Below are 16667 nucleotides of genomic sequence, written 5' to 3'. Positions count from 1 at the left end.
TAATTTCAACCATTGATTACTAAATTGAAGGTTTTTGAACGAAAGAGTGAAGTGTACACAGCTGCCAATTTGTGAAGGCGAGTAAATGAATGTAAAGCATAACGTTGGCAGAACTAGACGACGTAGTCGGATAATATTATAATGACACAAAATAAAATACCTTCAAAATGTGCGATCCTTACTTAAAATTGCATACATCTTTATTTAGCTACATTACCATTGTCAAAATAGCGTGGCCCGCCGTGGTGTTTACTGGCGTGGTGTTATTGTTTGCAATTTGTTTTGTTTTATTGAAGTTTGTGCGCGTAACGATAAAAGTGATTTTATACCTACTTACAATGGAAGGCAAAAAGAGGAATACAAATTTCACTCCCGATGAAAAGAGAATACTGTCGGAATTGGTTTTAAAATACAAAGATAGCGTCGAAAATAAGAAGACCGACGCGGCTACAAATACGCAAAAAAATAATGCATGGATTCGTTTGGCAACCGAATTTAACAGCGTTAGTACATTTTGCCACAGAACGCATCTAAGCCTTAGAACATGCTGGGATAATATAAAGCGGCAGAGTAAAAAAGAAAAAGCCAATATTAAGAAAGAGGCCTTCAAAACAGGTATGAAATACCACACATTTATTTATCAATATTCATAACGTTAACCATTAGCCCTACTACATACACAATAATACATATAGTTTATTATACTACATGTATTTCATACTACCTATATGCTAAGTAAACTATATGTATGTCTTCATATATTTATTTTTTAGGTGGTGGGCTGCCTCCACAAATGGCTCAGGACTCTCAAATAGATGGTATAGTAGAAGCCGTGCTAGGTCCTGCGGTTGAAGGCATCCCTAATTGTTATGATAGTGATAGAACAACCAATACTGTAAGTTTTTCTTTTGATTACTATCTTATCCATTTAAATTATCTAACCTCTTTATTATCGGCCTGTGTCCTTATAATTAAAAAAAAAAATATGCTCAAAAGAGTAAGCATAAACTTCTTTCTTTCTAACAGTAAACAACACGCTTCTTATGTCAATGATGAGCATTTGTGAGAGTAAATTCAACTTTGTCACCATCTAATGTTCTTTATATATTTACTTACAGATAATAGAATTTGAAGTGGACGAGCCAAACACCTTGGATTTATCAATTTTAACCGATGAATATAATAGTCAGGTATTGTAAAATTTATTTAATTACGGACAGCAATATGGGCAATTTGTAAAGGTATTACATATATTTTTATGATTATTTAACCTTTCAGGAGGAGCGACCAACTACTCCATATGTAGCAGGAGTAATTATTTCTAATGAAGTTACAAAAGAAAATGTAAGTGTTAAACTAAAACATTCAGGGGACCCTGAGATCAATACACCGACAACATCAGGATATATTGATTATAGTAAACATCCACCAAGTACATCAAATGTAAGTGATTACAATAGACTGTTATGTAATAATAGAATGTAATAAGTAAAAGTATTGATTTTACATTATTTTTCCAGGATGTTGGATCTTGGACTGACTGGACTCCAAAAACGCTGAAACGTCCTCTTTCTGACTGCCTCAGGAGTAATATTAGAAAAGAGGACAAACATATGAAGCGGAGGAGACCAGTAAATGAAAATTTGCAAGATCAAATATTACAAGAAAAACTTGATTTGGTGAAATTATTAAAACAAAAAGCAGAAGAGGAAGCTAACATTAGGATTGCTATTTTAAAAGAGCAGTTGAAACAGGAGCAAATAAAGACGGAAAAACTAACAAAATAGGAAATAAATAAAATATTTGATACTACTGTTGATATTTTATTTTAATGTATAACCACTTATCACAATATACGTTATACCTACAGACTCTTAAAATAATTATTTATTAAACTCCTTCTTTCTGGATTTATGTCTCGCCTCTCAATATTATGTTCCTGAGAACGCTGCTGACGGATTGTTCCCTCCATCAGCAAAGATTCCCATGGAGCTGGCAAAGCTAGGTCAGGATCATCTTCTGGTATGCCCTCACCCCTAGACTGCAGTATATTATGTAATACTGCAGTGGCCACAATAATAGGCAAACAATTTTTTAAGGCTACTCTAATACCCAATGCTAGTACTGGAAACCGACGTTTCCAAATGCCAAACATTCTCTCAACCGGGTTTCTTGTCCTTATTTGGGATTCGTTAAACAAAACTTCTTCCCTTGTTGTGGGTCTATCTAAAGGCATCATTAGGTATCTTCGGTTCATATAACCACTATCTGCAACCAAAACAGCATCACCATAGTTCCCGAGCTCAAACATGGCATTTCTTCGGCAGGCACTGAAAATCCTCTCGTCATGTACACTTCCAGGCCACCTTGCTACTAAATCTGTAATTACAAGATTTGCATTGCAAATGGCCTGGACATTTATTGATTTCCAGGACTTTCTATTTCTGAAAGTTTCTGCGTAATCTCCTCCCGGTGATATTATTTTTACATGGGTGCAATCCAATGCACCAATTACTTTTGGAAATCGAGCGATGTTATAAAAATCTACTTGTGTGCTTCTTATCTCAGTGGAAGTCTGAGGAAATCTAATGTAAGTGGATGATAATCCGCCTATTGCTCTTGTAACCTTGTGTATCACTCGATGTGCAGTAGGCCGGCTTACTCCACAAAAATCTCCCATAGTAATTTGATGGTCACCAGTAGCATAGAATCTCAATGTCAAGAGAAGTTGATTTATTGGTGACATTGAGTTGTTCCTGAAAGAGGAAAAAAAATTAGTTCTAAACTACTTATTTAAGAGTTACACATTCCTTGGAAAAGATGATGTTTGTTATATGTAATGATCATTTATTAAATAATTACTTTTACATTTATTTTATTTTTCACATGTTTTATTTATAATAGTGGTACTTAGTAACTACTTATTATAAACAGGTACTAATCTGTTATCATAGTAGAAAGGCAGTAAGGACATAATTAAGTACACAAAAAAATAATTAAGGTATGTAGTATGTAAGTACTAACTTGTCATTTGGATATTCCAGTTGGCTTTCAATCAGTGCAAGAACTTCCATTGTCGCTTCCTTAGATAAACGAAATCTAGTTTTAAAAGCAGTTGCATCAAATTCCTCGTAATAATTCCGACGAGTTGCAAAAATCCGAGGCATCTTCGTTGCCCTTTCAATGGCTTCCAAATCTTCAAGCACGTTCAAATAGTTTGATTCGAAAATAAAATCAAATGCGTTGTTCATTTTAAATAAAATTATTTTTGTTTACTTATCGTATTTTCGCAAACAAGCAAGATTTTGTAGCAAGACAACAAACTGAACTCAACTGTCAAAGTCTTAATCAACAGATAATCAAGGTTGGAAAGGTCCGTTAACTTAATCAACTGATTAAATGCAAAAATCGCCGTTTAGGATATGGTGAACATGACAATATGGCTAATCAGCAGTTAAGTCGCTCTAACGGCTGGTTAAGCCGTAATTGGTTGTTATAAAAAGTCCGTGAACTCGGACCTAAGTGTAGTTGTGTGTCAGTGTTAACGTGTCGATGGGAGCGTCCGTGAAAGCGTACAGGTGTGGCAAGCATGAAATTTCAGAAACCAACTAGAAAAAAAAAAGGTATAACAAAGAAAACGGACAAAAAAAAAGATATACCAAAGAAATAGGACAAAAAAAAGGAAAGTACTGCCTTACCTATTTCTCGCCGCCAAGCAGTAATATCAGATTTACCGTGTTCCGGTTTTGAAGGTGCTGTACTGGTGATATTACAGGCACGCGGGATTTATCAACTTACGTTTCAGGATGACGTGTGGCTTGGCGGACCTTTATGATTTAAAGCTCTTGAGTGCCACTGCACCTGTTATGCATAATTTGTTGGTTCCGTTACGTAAAGAAATTCGTTGAATCGAGTTCTTAGATCATCGCAATTGTAATTCGTTCACGCGATGCGCTCCTCCTACCGCAAAATGGCGGCTATTTGGTTTCGCAAATTAGAAAAGGATTCAGTTTAAATACAAGTTTTTAAAAATAAAAATTATTATTCTGCATTGCTACTCCTTAAAGTATAATTTATAAACATTTATATTCAGGGTAAACTTAAAAAACGCTACTTACGGTATGTTTTCAATAAATAAACACCGAAATCACCAGCCCAAACAATAACACACACGATTGTCGTGACGTATTTTTGAAGTTGTTTATTTTTTTTAAATGACAGACCCAGGCATTAAAAACTTTATGGTTTGCTAGAGTAGTTACCGAAATAGCAATTAGTATTAGTTCTTTTACCTGTTATAACTTCGACATCCGATAAATCGGTATAAAATCGTCACCGGCACCTCTAGGTGTGGTATGCGTCTACGGCTGCATGTATCGCATGAGCGGTTATACATAAATGATGAAACTAATTTTAGGATCGATTTAGCATATTTGTGCATTAATGTTAGACATAACTGGTTGGTGACTTTACCATCTTAGTCAGCCGTGACCATAGGACCTGTAAAGGGCTTGAAACGTTGGTTATATTTTGAAAAAAAAAAAATGAAAAGAGGTCCGTCCCGTTGCTTAGTTGGCAAAGCGTCTGACACAGGAGACCTCGGTTCGAATTGGCTGGATCGAAGGAATTTTGGTAAGCGTTCGATCTTTGTATTAATAATAACTATAACAAATATATGAGAATTATATTACTCGATAAAGTTAGAATACTGTTTAAACAGGCTACGTAGCCGCATTAGTTTGGTATTCTTGCCTCCGTCATTGTATCTGCAAGCCGCATTGTTAGCCGGTCAGTGAGCGAGATAGAGTTAATTCAAACGTGTTTGTGGGTGAATATAGGAACGTTTTTCCAATGTACCGTGTAATAAATACTTTCAATGGCGAATGAATCCTCAGATGAGTTTGATATCTTTTACAGCTCATATAATACATTTAAGACGGAAAGTAGCGATTGTTCTGAGAGTGAAGGTGATTGGTATTTCTTTTTGGGCATTTTCAAAATTTTATTTATACTGCTTTGCCAGGCAGGGAAATATTTGTATGGCCTACATTAATTTCTCTCGTGAGTTTGGGTGTAATTTGTAGTTGTCTATGTGTGTGTCCATGACATGCGCAAGGTGTAGGTTATTTATTTACAACGTAGAATATATAAATGAATGTTTGCATCTTTGTTTCGTATACTTTCCATTATTATTATCCCATTTCGATAAAACTTTGGTGAGTGGTTGTACTTTTTTGTGTTTTTGGCTTTGAAGTGAAAGGTGTAAAGGCACATGGGACTGTCAACTTATATTTCACAGGCGCATGACTTGTTCATCCAGAGACGGGACATCATAAAAAAACCAGAACCAATTTGGAAAAGTTGATTTCTCAAATTGATATTACAGTTCAAATTTGACTGTTTTAAACAAAAAGTTTGCTTATTACATGTGCGCGCATCTTGACTACCCTAAACATACCCTAAACAAGACTGTAATAAAATTTATGAAGCTGATATCATTGATTTGCTGCTCGTTCGCACGAAGCTCTTTGCTTGTGACTAAGAAATGGAATACATTGCCGGCATTTGTGTCTCCCGAAAAGTTACACACTCAGGCTATTCAAGTGAGTGAATAGGCATTTTGACGAGAGGGAATAGGCATTTTATAGACAAACGCGTTCCTTCATCGATAACCATTTTGCTTAACATCAGGCGAGATTGCAGCCATGATTGTTTTTATTTTTCATGATTTCTTACAGATAATTGGCTGCTTTTCAGGAATAGTGACATAAACTTAAATAGTTCGTATTTTTACATGCTACAGAGCTGTGGCTCAGTTGGTAAGAGCAATGCTACGGTGCAGCATGGTCGCGGTTCTCTGATCTTGTCTTTTTTATTATAATATCAAGTGACGGGCGAACACTTAGAGCTTTAAATCGCAAAGATCTCAGGCGCTCTACCACTGCGCCCGTCACCCTGAGATATAAGTTGACAAGACCGGGACACAGTGATGCTGACGTTACTGCTTGGCGCAGAAATAAGTAAGGTGGCAGTACTGCCTTAGACGAACTCTTTCACAAGAAGCTCTAGTGCTTCAAAATCTTCTTAGTTGCTTAGTTGGTTTAGTTGTATAGTGTCTTTATTGGCTTTCAGCGTTGGTTTGCTAGAAGACATTGGTTCGAATCCAGGCGGAACGAAGGAATTTTTTCTAAGAGTTCGATCTTTGTATTCATAAAATGGACACACAAATGGACAACCACAATTTACACCCAAACTCACATGAGAAATAAACGTACAACATATTCTACCATGGAAGCAGTTAATAGTTCCATTTCCAAAATGATGTATTTCCGTAATACGCATTTTAAATCTAAAGTAATAGTTACACCATTTTCACACATCTCCGAGTTGTCATAAGGCCCAACTCAAGATAATATCAAAATTAATTAATATCAAGTTAAACTCAACTGGCTTACTACTCAGAAAACAAGATTTGTAACAAGAGGTAACTATAGGCTGTTCTCATAATCCTGTAAAACTGTAATGTTCCTTACTTTATTGTTGCTGCTGGGAGTATACGTTAGTGGTTTGTGCCATCGACCACGATATTGACTATGTCTCCTACCGGCTAGAACCCCCCAGAATCTAGGAGGAGCTACGTCCTCCCCCTCCCCTCCTCACGACGAAACGGGCCACACTGCCCCGTCGTCCTCCTCGTGAATGCCAAACTTACTGGCGAACGGAGCCCCCGCTCCGATCGCCCGCAGCCGCGAAGGTACGCCACCGCCGAGCGAGATCAGCGCTCTCCCGATCGCGCACGGCGACCCCATTCTGGAGCATCACCGCTTCACAGAAGGAGACCACATGTTCCGCTCGGAGGCCCATGCGGGGCTCTCCTCCAGAGTGTGCTGGGCGGAATCCTGGTCCCTCCCACAGTGGTGGCACTGCGTCGTCGACTCGCGTCCGATACGATTCAAATACTCACCGAAGCATCCGTGCCCGGTGAGTATCTGTGTCAACCGGAACGTGGGACTATGTCGTCTACCCAACTTGATGTATGACGTGCCACCATGGAAGATAAAAAGCCTCGATTACTATAAGAACCGCTGTCGCGAAAATTCACATTTACATAATTGTTAAGAGTACTATACTACCTCAAATGGCTTTGATTGATTGCACATAATACTGAAAGTATTGAATCAATTATTTTGGAAAGAATATGTAGTAAAATTAAGTATATACACTGATTATATACACTATACGGTGTGAAAACACGATTCTAAAAATTTTCACGATGGAAAAAATGTCACAAACTTGAAATTTTACAAGAAAACCGCTGTACCTACTCAATATGTAGTTTACATTATATCAATTTTTTTTTAATATCAAGTGTATACATGTATAGGATATACATTTTTCAAATGGCTTTAAAATATCGCACTGTTAATACAATAGTGTATCCACTCAAAAAGTGTAGTTTTTCAGAATCGATGAAAAACGAATTACTCAATTCTAGCGAAATATTAAAATTTATGTATAGTTTAAAGTTTATTTATTACAGACATTTAACAATTTCCTACTCGTCAAATAAAAGGAAAAAACAACTGAATATTTTTTAGAAACTTATTTATTAAGACTGTTTTATCCAGAACTAGTTCGCGAAAACTTTTTCTCATTTTGAGTTAAATAGATTTGTTTTAATTGTTTCTTACAATATTTTAACGAAGGTTTTATTGACGGAAGGTTTTATTGAAGGTTTGATTGTGGTTCAGAAATAGTATTATCGTGAATTTCACATATTTTGAGTTACAACACTATTGTAATAGCAGTGCGATATAAATTCTGATATAATGCCAGTGTCCCTTGACCTAAGCAATATGAACAGTATTTTACGGGAAAAAAAATATTCTAGCCGAGTTAGTAAAGATTCTTAACGCTATGAAATTTTAGTAATGATTGGTCGTAGTTTCTTATTTAGAAATAATGTGACAAAATCTGGACTGTTAATATAATTTAAACTTTACCCAGTTGGCATGTCGTTGGAAGTTTGGAAGAAAATTTATTATTGCAAGATAAGACGTTTTGATTTTATAATTGAAATTTCATTCATTGTGCTGCCAACTAGCGGCAAAGGAACGATTATCGCCTATCAACGTTCTCCAGAAAAAGTCGACCATATTGCAGTGGTATAAGCAAACCTTAGTTTGCTTTAATTTCTTATAATATGAAATCACAGGCGAGACTGTCATTTTTGCAGCCTAGAGTAGCATAATAATGCTAAATAAATAATAATTTCGAAGTTTTGCGCGAAGTACATAGTTAACACGACCATAGCGCACAGAATGGCGGACTGAGCTCCACATTGATCTCAAGTAAGTGGAACTCCGCGTACTATTGGCACATATGATACGCCAATTAAGCACTTTTACTGTATTTATTGTTCTGCGCGTGACACGTTTCTGTAATCAATTCATGGTCACCATTCGATAATGATAACTTAAAATAATTAAACAGAAAATGTGCAATGGCATAATATGCCCCTTGATGGAAATCGAAACCAAGGCCTTCTATACATAGCCTTTTTCAATTCGGTTGAAATAAAAAATTTACAATTAACCTACTCGATTTGCACCAGAACTGACTGACTAAAAAAAGCACTCAACTATTTGAATTGAAGGTGATTCAAATGCCAGATGCGTAATAAACTAGTTAACGATTAACCATCGTTCTTTAAAGTACAGTAAAAAAAGAGCGAAAAACACAACAGAGTACCTATTCAAACAAATTACACTGTATCCCCAGGGGTGATAAAGAAGACGTGGGTATGCATCGCGCCTAAGAATAAAGAAGTAACAAACAGGACAAGGGAACAGACTAAAAAAACTTACAGAGTCAAGCAAGTGATGGTAGACAAAGCTGTTACAATCCTATCTATAGTTAGGTATAGAGCATACAAACAAATGAAATGAAAAGATTGTCCGACCGCCGGAAGACTTCTAATTGGCAATCAGTGTGGCGGTTGGCTGCACACGCCGATCTAATAAACAGTCATCATGGGGAGGAGGCATTAATTGCTGGTGTTTTTTTTATTTCCTAGTATTTAATGCATATACGTGAGAATGAGTACAATATCGAACATTTTAAACTAAAACTGCTTATATATATGGAATCAAACAACTTTTATTATGATGATTAGTAAATTTTTGTGTAGTAGATGGAATAAAAGTCATTTTATTACTACAATTTAACAGAGGTTCTTATAGTAAATTTTATTTCAATTCGTTGGTGAGCTCTACGGAAACTGCCATATCCGAAAATTTGGCAACAGTTTTTTTCTTATATCCTGTATAACAATAATGGATAGAATATACTTCCCTAAACGTCAACAAATATACATCTCGGAATAATTAAAAATAAAAGGTGAAAAATCTAAACCGTCATATTTTTATTAAACAATTACAAAACTGTTCTTCTAAATACACTACCCCAGTGAATTAGTTGCTAGTTACACACACAGTATAGTACAATAATTTCGACATTTCAGATTTTAAGTATTACCCACTTTATTTTATTGTATGCCTATTATACCCTATACACTTTTATCCTGAAGATGCTAAGGTTATTTTCATTTAACGATAAGTACCACTCAACGGAGCCCATAATCGACTTGATGAGCTTTTTAGTCAACGCGAAACAGATTATTATACCTTTAAAATCACTTGAATTCTAGTACCAGCTTTAATTTCTAATTTGCGTACATTTGTGAATATTGATAAGCAAGAAATTTCCCTAAAGGTGAAGAAAAAACAATAAAACACGTCGAAGAAGGCAAAGTCTGGCCTTGAGGAGTTTCCCGTGTATAATGGATTAATGATAATGACTTTCAAATGATCACCGTGTATTTCTGTATTCGGTGCAATGCCGTATCCAATTCATCTCAACACCTATATCACAGGAACACGCATCCATTGTGTCTGCGACCCATATACGAATGATTATGCATTCACATCTGTGCAATTGTGTTGCACAATTTTGTATTGCACGACTCTGACTTGATTTCAAAAGGCGATTACTTTTGATAATGACCCCATAGTTTCCCTTTTAATGCCATTATGTTTTCGTTATGGCCAACGTTGCGTTCTTTTGTTTTATAAATTAATCAAGATTTACTCCATCAAGATAGAGTGCACCGTATTGTTTGTGGGACGTTTGTTACGCGACTTTTACAACTGTGTTGAATAAGCTAGCTGTTACATGAGTAAGGATCAGGGTAAAACGGAGGACTGTGTAGAAGAGCATCGAGTAAGATCCAGCGCACAATGATGAGGAACATCCTTATAAGGGATAATTAGTGAGGTATCATTTTGAACACAAAAACGTGTGTGATGTATGTACCCAAACACGTTACATCGTCATAAAACTTACATAAGAACATTTTGACATTAAATAAAATATAAATTTACTAGATAAAAGCAGAAATTTAGTAGAGAGTAACGACGGAATGAAGAAAAGTAGGCGTTACGAAGAAAAGGAATTAAAGAACGATTCAAAATTTCAAATTAGGTGGCCAGGATCCAGAGACAAGAGTGATAAAAAGGTGTGATGACGATCAAAGAGATCGCATAGTCACAAGGCTTACCATAATATCCTAAGGGATACCACGTCCGCTCCCTCTCGTTTGCCGCTATTCCAGCGAATTCAGCAGCTTGATTTTGATTGCCATTTCTGATCGAAAACTGCGTCTTTTCCAAGTCGAGGCGCATTTCGAGACTATCTAAAAATAAATTATTAATTTATGAAACAAGTCGAAAAGTTCGTTTATGAAAGTCGACTGAAATCGTAAGGTCACATTATACTTTTGTTCGAATGTCGCCTCAGACCAATGGAACAAGACCCGTCAATGTGAAGCTTGATATGCTGCCGTTTGTACTTTACGACAAAAAAACATACGGCAGGTGCTTCAGGATTTCGGTATGGACTTAAGAGGGAGCAGAGGAAAAGTTCCTAATCTTCGATTTGATTTTAGAGGGGTATATCCGCTTTAAAGATAAAAATAAAATATTGTATGAGTAACTACACGATATACTCAAGCATAGACATTAATCAGAAACATAAAACAATAAAATTTCCTCGATAGATAAAAATCACGAAATGACATTGACTTACAATTATATGGACGTCGGGTCCGCGCTAAAAAGTGTCCGAATTTATAGGGCGTTAAAATCGTATACAGAGCGTCATTCACGCTTTAGTCTTCGTTTGTTCGACTGACAGCGAAGCAAGCAAAATTGGACAGTACTGCGATGACATTACAATTTAAATTCAACGTTTTAGCTTTTTCATATTCCTTTACATGTCACTACGTTTAAATAGGTTGATTTGAGACATTTTTTTCGTGGTTTTTGTATTAGACCCGTCGTCTATTTATTTGTAAGTCAATGCGAAATGACCTCTAATTTTCACATTTTTTCGATATATCCTCGAAATGCTACAGGTTATTAGGACAAAAATTAGATAATTCATTATATTTATGCATGATCGACAACTGTCACTACGGATTTTTTTTAATCCCTTTAGTTTTAGATTTATTCCGCTAAAACGAATTTGGTGCTTTTAATGCGCAAAATTCAACATCTTTTGTCGCATGTCACCCGAACTTCAGGCATATATTTGTTTCGCAAATTTGGGCGGAGCCAACGTCAAAACTTTTTTGGCATTAGAGCTCTTAAGTAATAGTGTAGTTTAGTAAAAGAACGATAAGTCTATAATTCTCGGGTGTTTTAAATTGAAAGCTAACGACAAATCATAACAATATAAATTGGATTCTATTGGACTTATCACCTTCAATTTATATAAATACAGTGTAACGGGCACTGTAAATATAATTTTCCTTTTAACACATAAAGTTCAGAGTCAATTACCCGTTATCAAAGACAAGGGAGGTAGTGATATGCAACGCGAAAGGTACGGGCGTGGGATAATAAAAATAGGTTTCGAAAATTGCTTGTCCCAAAATCTCGATGGGGAGGGCTGACGATTCAAGAAATCAAATATTATAAATCAATTTAGATACTTATTTCGAACTGCTAAAGCTGAGATCGAGTTTTATGGTTTTTATGCAATGAAAAGGAAGAAAGAAACATTTATTCATATATTACAAATAAATATGCAAAATAGTAATAATTTTAATCTAAATTTAAATTAAAAAATAAACAATAAAAAAATTATTAAATATATAATAATAGCCGAAAAGGCTAGCCAGCTCAGCTTAATGCTGGGCAGAGTCTGCTGCTTCAGCTGGAGCCTGAGAAGAGGTAGATGGCTATGCCTATTTGACAAAAACTGAAAACAATAACAAGTATTTGCTATGTAACCTAAACATTGCACATCCAGTCACTTTCGAGATAAGGCAGTTTGAAGTTTAAAAATGTTTCTCACTCTTGTTTTATTTTCAAAACTTATAATGTCATGTAACTCCACAATTATTTATTTATGTTCATAATGTTGGATTTTTTTTTGTTGATCTAAGGAGTTAGACTTTAGGAACCGTTTGGTGCATAAATATAACTAATTTAAGGTATTTAATTAATAACTATTGTAACTATAGTGAAAAAATAAGGTGGTTTGCATCAATATTAGACATAACTGGTTGAAGGGGTTATGTGGGGACTCTCCCTCCAGACTGGAGGGCCTACCCCACTAAAACCCCCATGGGTTTCCATCTCGCCGGTTGAGTCGGCGCCGTGGGATCGGTGAACATTCACCACGACGCCGCCGCCCGGCCGCCCTAGCTTGCGCCAGGGCTCCCGCGCCAACGGAGGGGCGAGTCGGTTGTCCTTCGACCCGCCCCCCAGACGAGTGAGGCCGTGCAATGCAGGCTCCAAAGTCCCTGTCCAGAGCCCGCTGGCCTCACTAGGGGATCAGGCGAGCAGCGAACTGCCTTCGCCTTCTCCCCGTACGTCTGCGCCGAAGCTGGTGCGCGTCCGCCGCGTCCTCGCGCACCCGCTCCGCGGCCTCCTTTTGCGACATAACCTCTGCGTAAAAGGAGGCCACCTAGGACTCCTCGCTACCGAGCAATATTAGACATAACTGGTTGAAGACTGTACCACCTCAGTCAACCGTGACCATGGGACCTGTAAAGGGCCCGAAACATCGGTTTGTTTGAAAAAACAAATATACGCGATTTAAATCCGAAAAAATGGTTTCATTTCCTATGTGTAACAATCGCGAAAACCTAAGAACTCGATATATAACTAATTTTTTGATAATTTTATGGATTGGATCCTTTTTGCTTAACTACGTCCAATTTATAATAAAATTATTCCAGTATACAGTCTGCTCTTAAACAATATAAAATAACAAAATTAATAATGATAAGAATGATGTAGTAACTAATAAAACCAGATTAGTAAAAACGTTAAAGTAGGGCGTAAATATGAAAATTAATATGTACAATAAATTACCAGTTAGTATATATACCTGACTTGGAAATGGCTACATTCAAGCAAACATTAAAACTTTACTTTGGAAATCACGCTATTTATAAAATCAACGAATTTATGGATTCAAAGCTAAGTGAATATTCATTTTCTTAAAAAAACATAATGTTAAGACTTTAGTAGTAGGTATACCTGTATAATTTAAGTCTGTATTTTCTGTAATTTGACTTGCCTATAGGCAATGTACTGTGTTGTCTTGGTGAATAAATCATTTGACTTATTTACCTCCATTTGACTTTGTAAGTCCGAGTCAAAATAACATTAAAATAAATTAACAACTAGCTTTAGTAACAGAATTATATAAATAATACAATAAATATAAATATTATAATGTAAATTCATCTTATAATTAAGTTTATTGAATGTCAGAATATTTCACTACCATGATATTCAATTATTTTTTTGGAAAATTTCTCCATTACTTTCTTATAATTATTAAAACAAAGATCTAACATTTAGACAAACATCCATCGATATTTGTTCTTATGATACTAAGTGACGAGACGGACAAGTCATACACCTGATGGTAAGCGACACGCCGTTCGTAACAGCTGCAGTGCCAGATCTTTCAATCTCAAAGTTCTGAGGGGCATTACCTGAGACATAAGTTGAAATGCTCCGTGCCTGTAATTTCACCAGCACCCTTACCCTTCGAAACCGGAACGCAGTAATGCGAAATAGGTAAGGAGGTATATCCCTAGACGAACTCTTTCAAAATAACCAGTGACTGGATTCGAACCAACGTCTCCTAGCAAACCGTGGCAGAAGCTATGCCAACACAGCCACGTAACGAACCAGCGGATGTTACGAATTTGTCTATTGGCTTGTTGCATAATTTTTGTTTTGGTTTTTTAACGACTTTTTTTGCCGTAACGCCATCTGTGAGAAATCTTTTTCTTAACTCAGCCAGGTCCCTTCACAGCTACCAGCAGCTCGGTTATTTATCTCAATATATTAATAAATAAATATAAGCTTTAGCTAAGCACACCTAGAGGTGCCGGTTATGATTTTATACCGATATATCGAAGTTATAACATGTAAAAGAACTAATATTAATTGCTATTTCGGTAACTACTCTAGCAAACCATAAAGTTTTTGATGCCTGGGTCTGTCATTTAAAAAAATAAACAACTTCAAAAATACGTCACGACAATCGTGTGTGTTATTGTTTGGGCTGGTGATTTCGGTGTTTATTTATTGAAAACATACCGTAAGTAGCGTTTTTTAAGTTTATCCTGAATATAAATGTTTATAAACTATACTTTAAGGAGTAATTCATGGTAAACGTTAGAACCACTCAAACGGAATATTATCATATTTATTCAAGTACACCAAAAATTTCATTAGTGCTTTTTAAGTGCAGGATTTGCGGTGTATTACTGCATTTTATTTCAGATGTTTTTGTTGGTAGTACGGAGGGTATTTATTTAGCAATGCAGAATAATAATTTTTATTTATAAAAACTTGTATTTAAACTGAATCTTTTTCTAATTTGCGAAACCAAATAGCCGCCATTTTGCGGTAGGAGGAGCGCATCGCGTGAGCGGTTAAATAGTGTTTAGTATCAACAATAGTAGTGGGGGATACAAAGTTCTGTAAGTCAGCATAATGACGAAGTGGTTCACAGCGTCGCTATTTTCGGCTACAGCCGCCAAGTTCACAAAAAAGAGGAACATATTACCGTTTCAGTTCTTTAGGATTGCAATAGCATGCACACATACACGTAGCTCTGATATCAAAGTAATTAACAAAAGCACTTTTTAGTCGTAGCGCCATCTATGAGAAATCTATGAAAGATTTATCACCCAGTAGTACAAAGTCTTTCACTTTAAAAAGTCGTTGAAAAACCAAATACAAAGACACGACGCAAGCACATAGAAAAATTCGTGAGGTCCGCTGGTTAGTTCCGTGGCTTAGTTGGTGTAGCGTCTGGCACGGTAAGCTAGAAGACGTCGGTTCGAATCCGGCCGGACCGAAGGAATTTTTTCTGAGTGTTCGATCTTTATATCAACAATTATAACAAACTAGTGGAGTACCTAATTTCACAAAAAATTATTGAATATCAATTCAATAAAAATTTAAAAGCACTTTGTTATTGAAGTCTGGAACGACAACGGTACTAAAGACACCTAGACCCGAGACAATATAGAAAAGTAAGCATTCTACATTAACCCGGCCGGGGATCGAACCCAGGACCTCAGAGATGGCGACAACATGAAAACCGGAGTGCAAACCACCCGATCACGGAGGTCGCCAGAATGATTTAAACTGAGCCCGTTAATTCTTGTTATTTTTGTCTTGGCTCTCTATTAAGGACATCATCAACCTGATTGACATAATGTATGCCACGAGAGACCTTTCACCATGGTTCCATTCAAATCAGCTGTAAACGACCAAATCATCGAAGTACGAGTATTTCCTTTTCTATATATCAGCAACTTTAACATGTACAACATTACAACGCTTTCTTATTGCACATTATGTATCCCGTTATTTTGTAAATAATAATAATAATAATAACGCACACGCAATGTCCCAAGTCAACCTATTTAAACGTAGTGACATGTCAAGGAATATGAAAAAGCTAAAACGTTGAATTCAAATTGTAATGTCATCGCAGTACTGTCTAATTTTGCTTGCTTCGCTGTCAGAAGAAACAAACGAAGACTAAAGCGTGAATGACGCTCTGTATACGATTTTAACGCCCTATAAGTTCAGACACTTTTTAGCGCGGACCCGACGTCCATATAATTGTAAGTCATTGGGTTTGTGCATTAAATGAACGATTAGGTAAATGTTTAGGTACTGAATTTGACTAAAGACGTCGTCCACCAGGTATAGCCATTTGTGTCAGTCTAAGGCCACGTAGATCCATGTCATTTCAGCTTCTGATTTCACCAGCATAAACATCGACATCATATCGCTTCAATGGGTGACTAAGTATTATTTTTCCGTACGTCGGAGGTTCCCCGAAGGTTGCGGACCTTCTTTGACGTGCAGGCCAAATGTTGTTTGATTCCTTCTACACCATCTTACACGTTTTCTTTTTCATATAAAACACCTTTTTCTAAATCGATGTCGTCATCGTCATCCACAGCACATGTCCTGCTGATTAGGATATAGGTTCCTTTAAACAGATACGGGTTTCTTCCGACATTATACACCGGTTTTTTTTTGTTGACTGTACAT

The 16667-nt window shown here is 36.4% G+C and overlaps 1 protein-coding gene across 1 annotated transcript; it reads left to right on the top strand.

The window, feature by feature from the left end:
- The first annotated feature begins 246 nt into the window (after positions 1-246).
- On the top strand, positions 247-1787 carry LOC113240553. Its single transcript, XM_026477888.1, has 5 exons — positions 247-615; positions 774-895; positions 1119-1190; positions 1279-1443; positions 1521-1787. The coding sequence occupies exons 1-5, from the start codon at positions 339-341 to the stop codon at positions 1785-1787; spliced, it is 903 nt and encodes a 300-aa protein (XP_026333673.1). The 5' UTR covers positions 247-338.
- The last annotated feature ends 14880 nt before the right edge of the window (positions 1788-16667 follow it).

This window comes from Hyposmocoma kahamanoa, unplaced genomic scaffold (assembly GCF_003589595.1).
Source record: "Hyposmocoma kahamanoa isolate Upper Pololo Valley unplaced genomic scaffold, ASM358959v1 151, whole genome shotgun sequence".
Taxonomy (NCBI): Eukaryota; Metazoa; Arthropoda; class Insecta; order Lepidoptera; family Cosmopterigidae; genus Hyposmocoma; species Hyposmocoma kahamanoa.
Note: the sequence above shows the minus strand (reverse complement) of the source record. Positions and strands in the feature narration are given on the sequence as shown.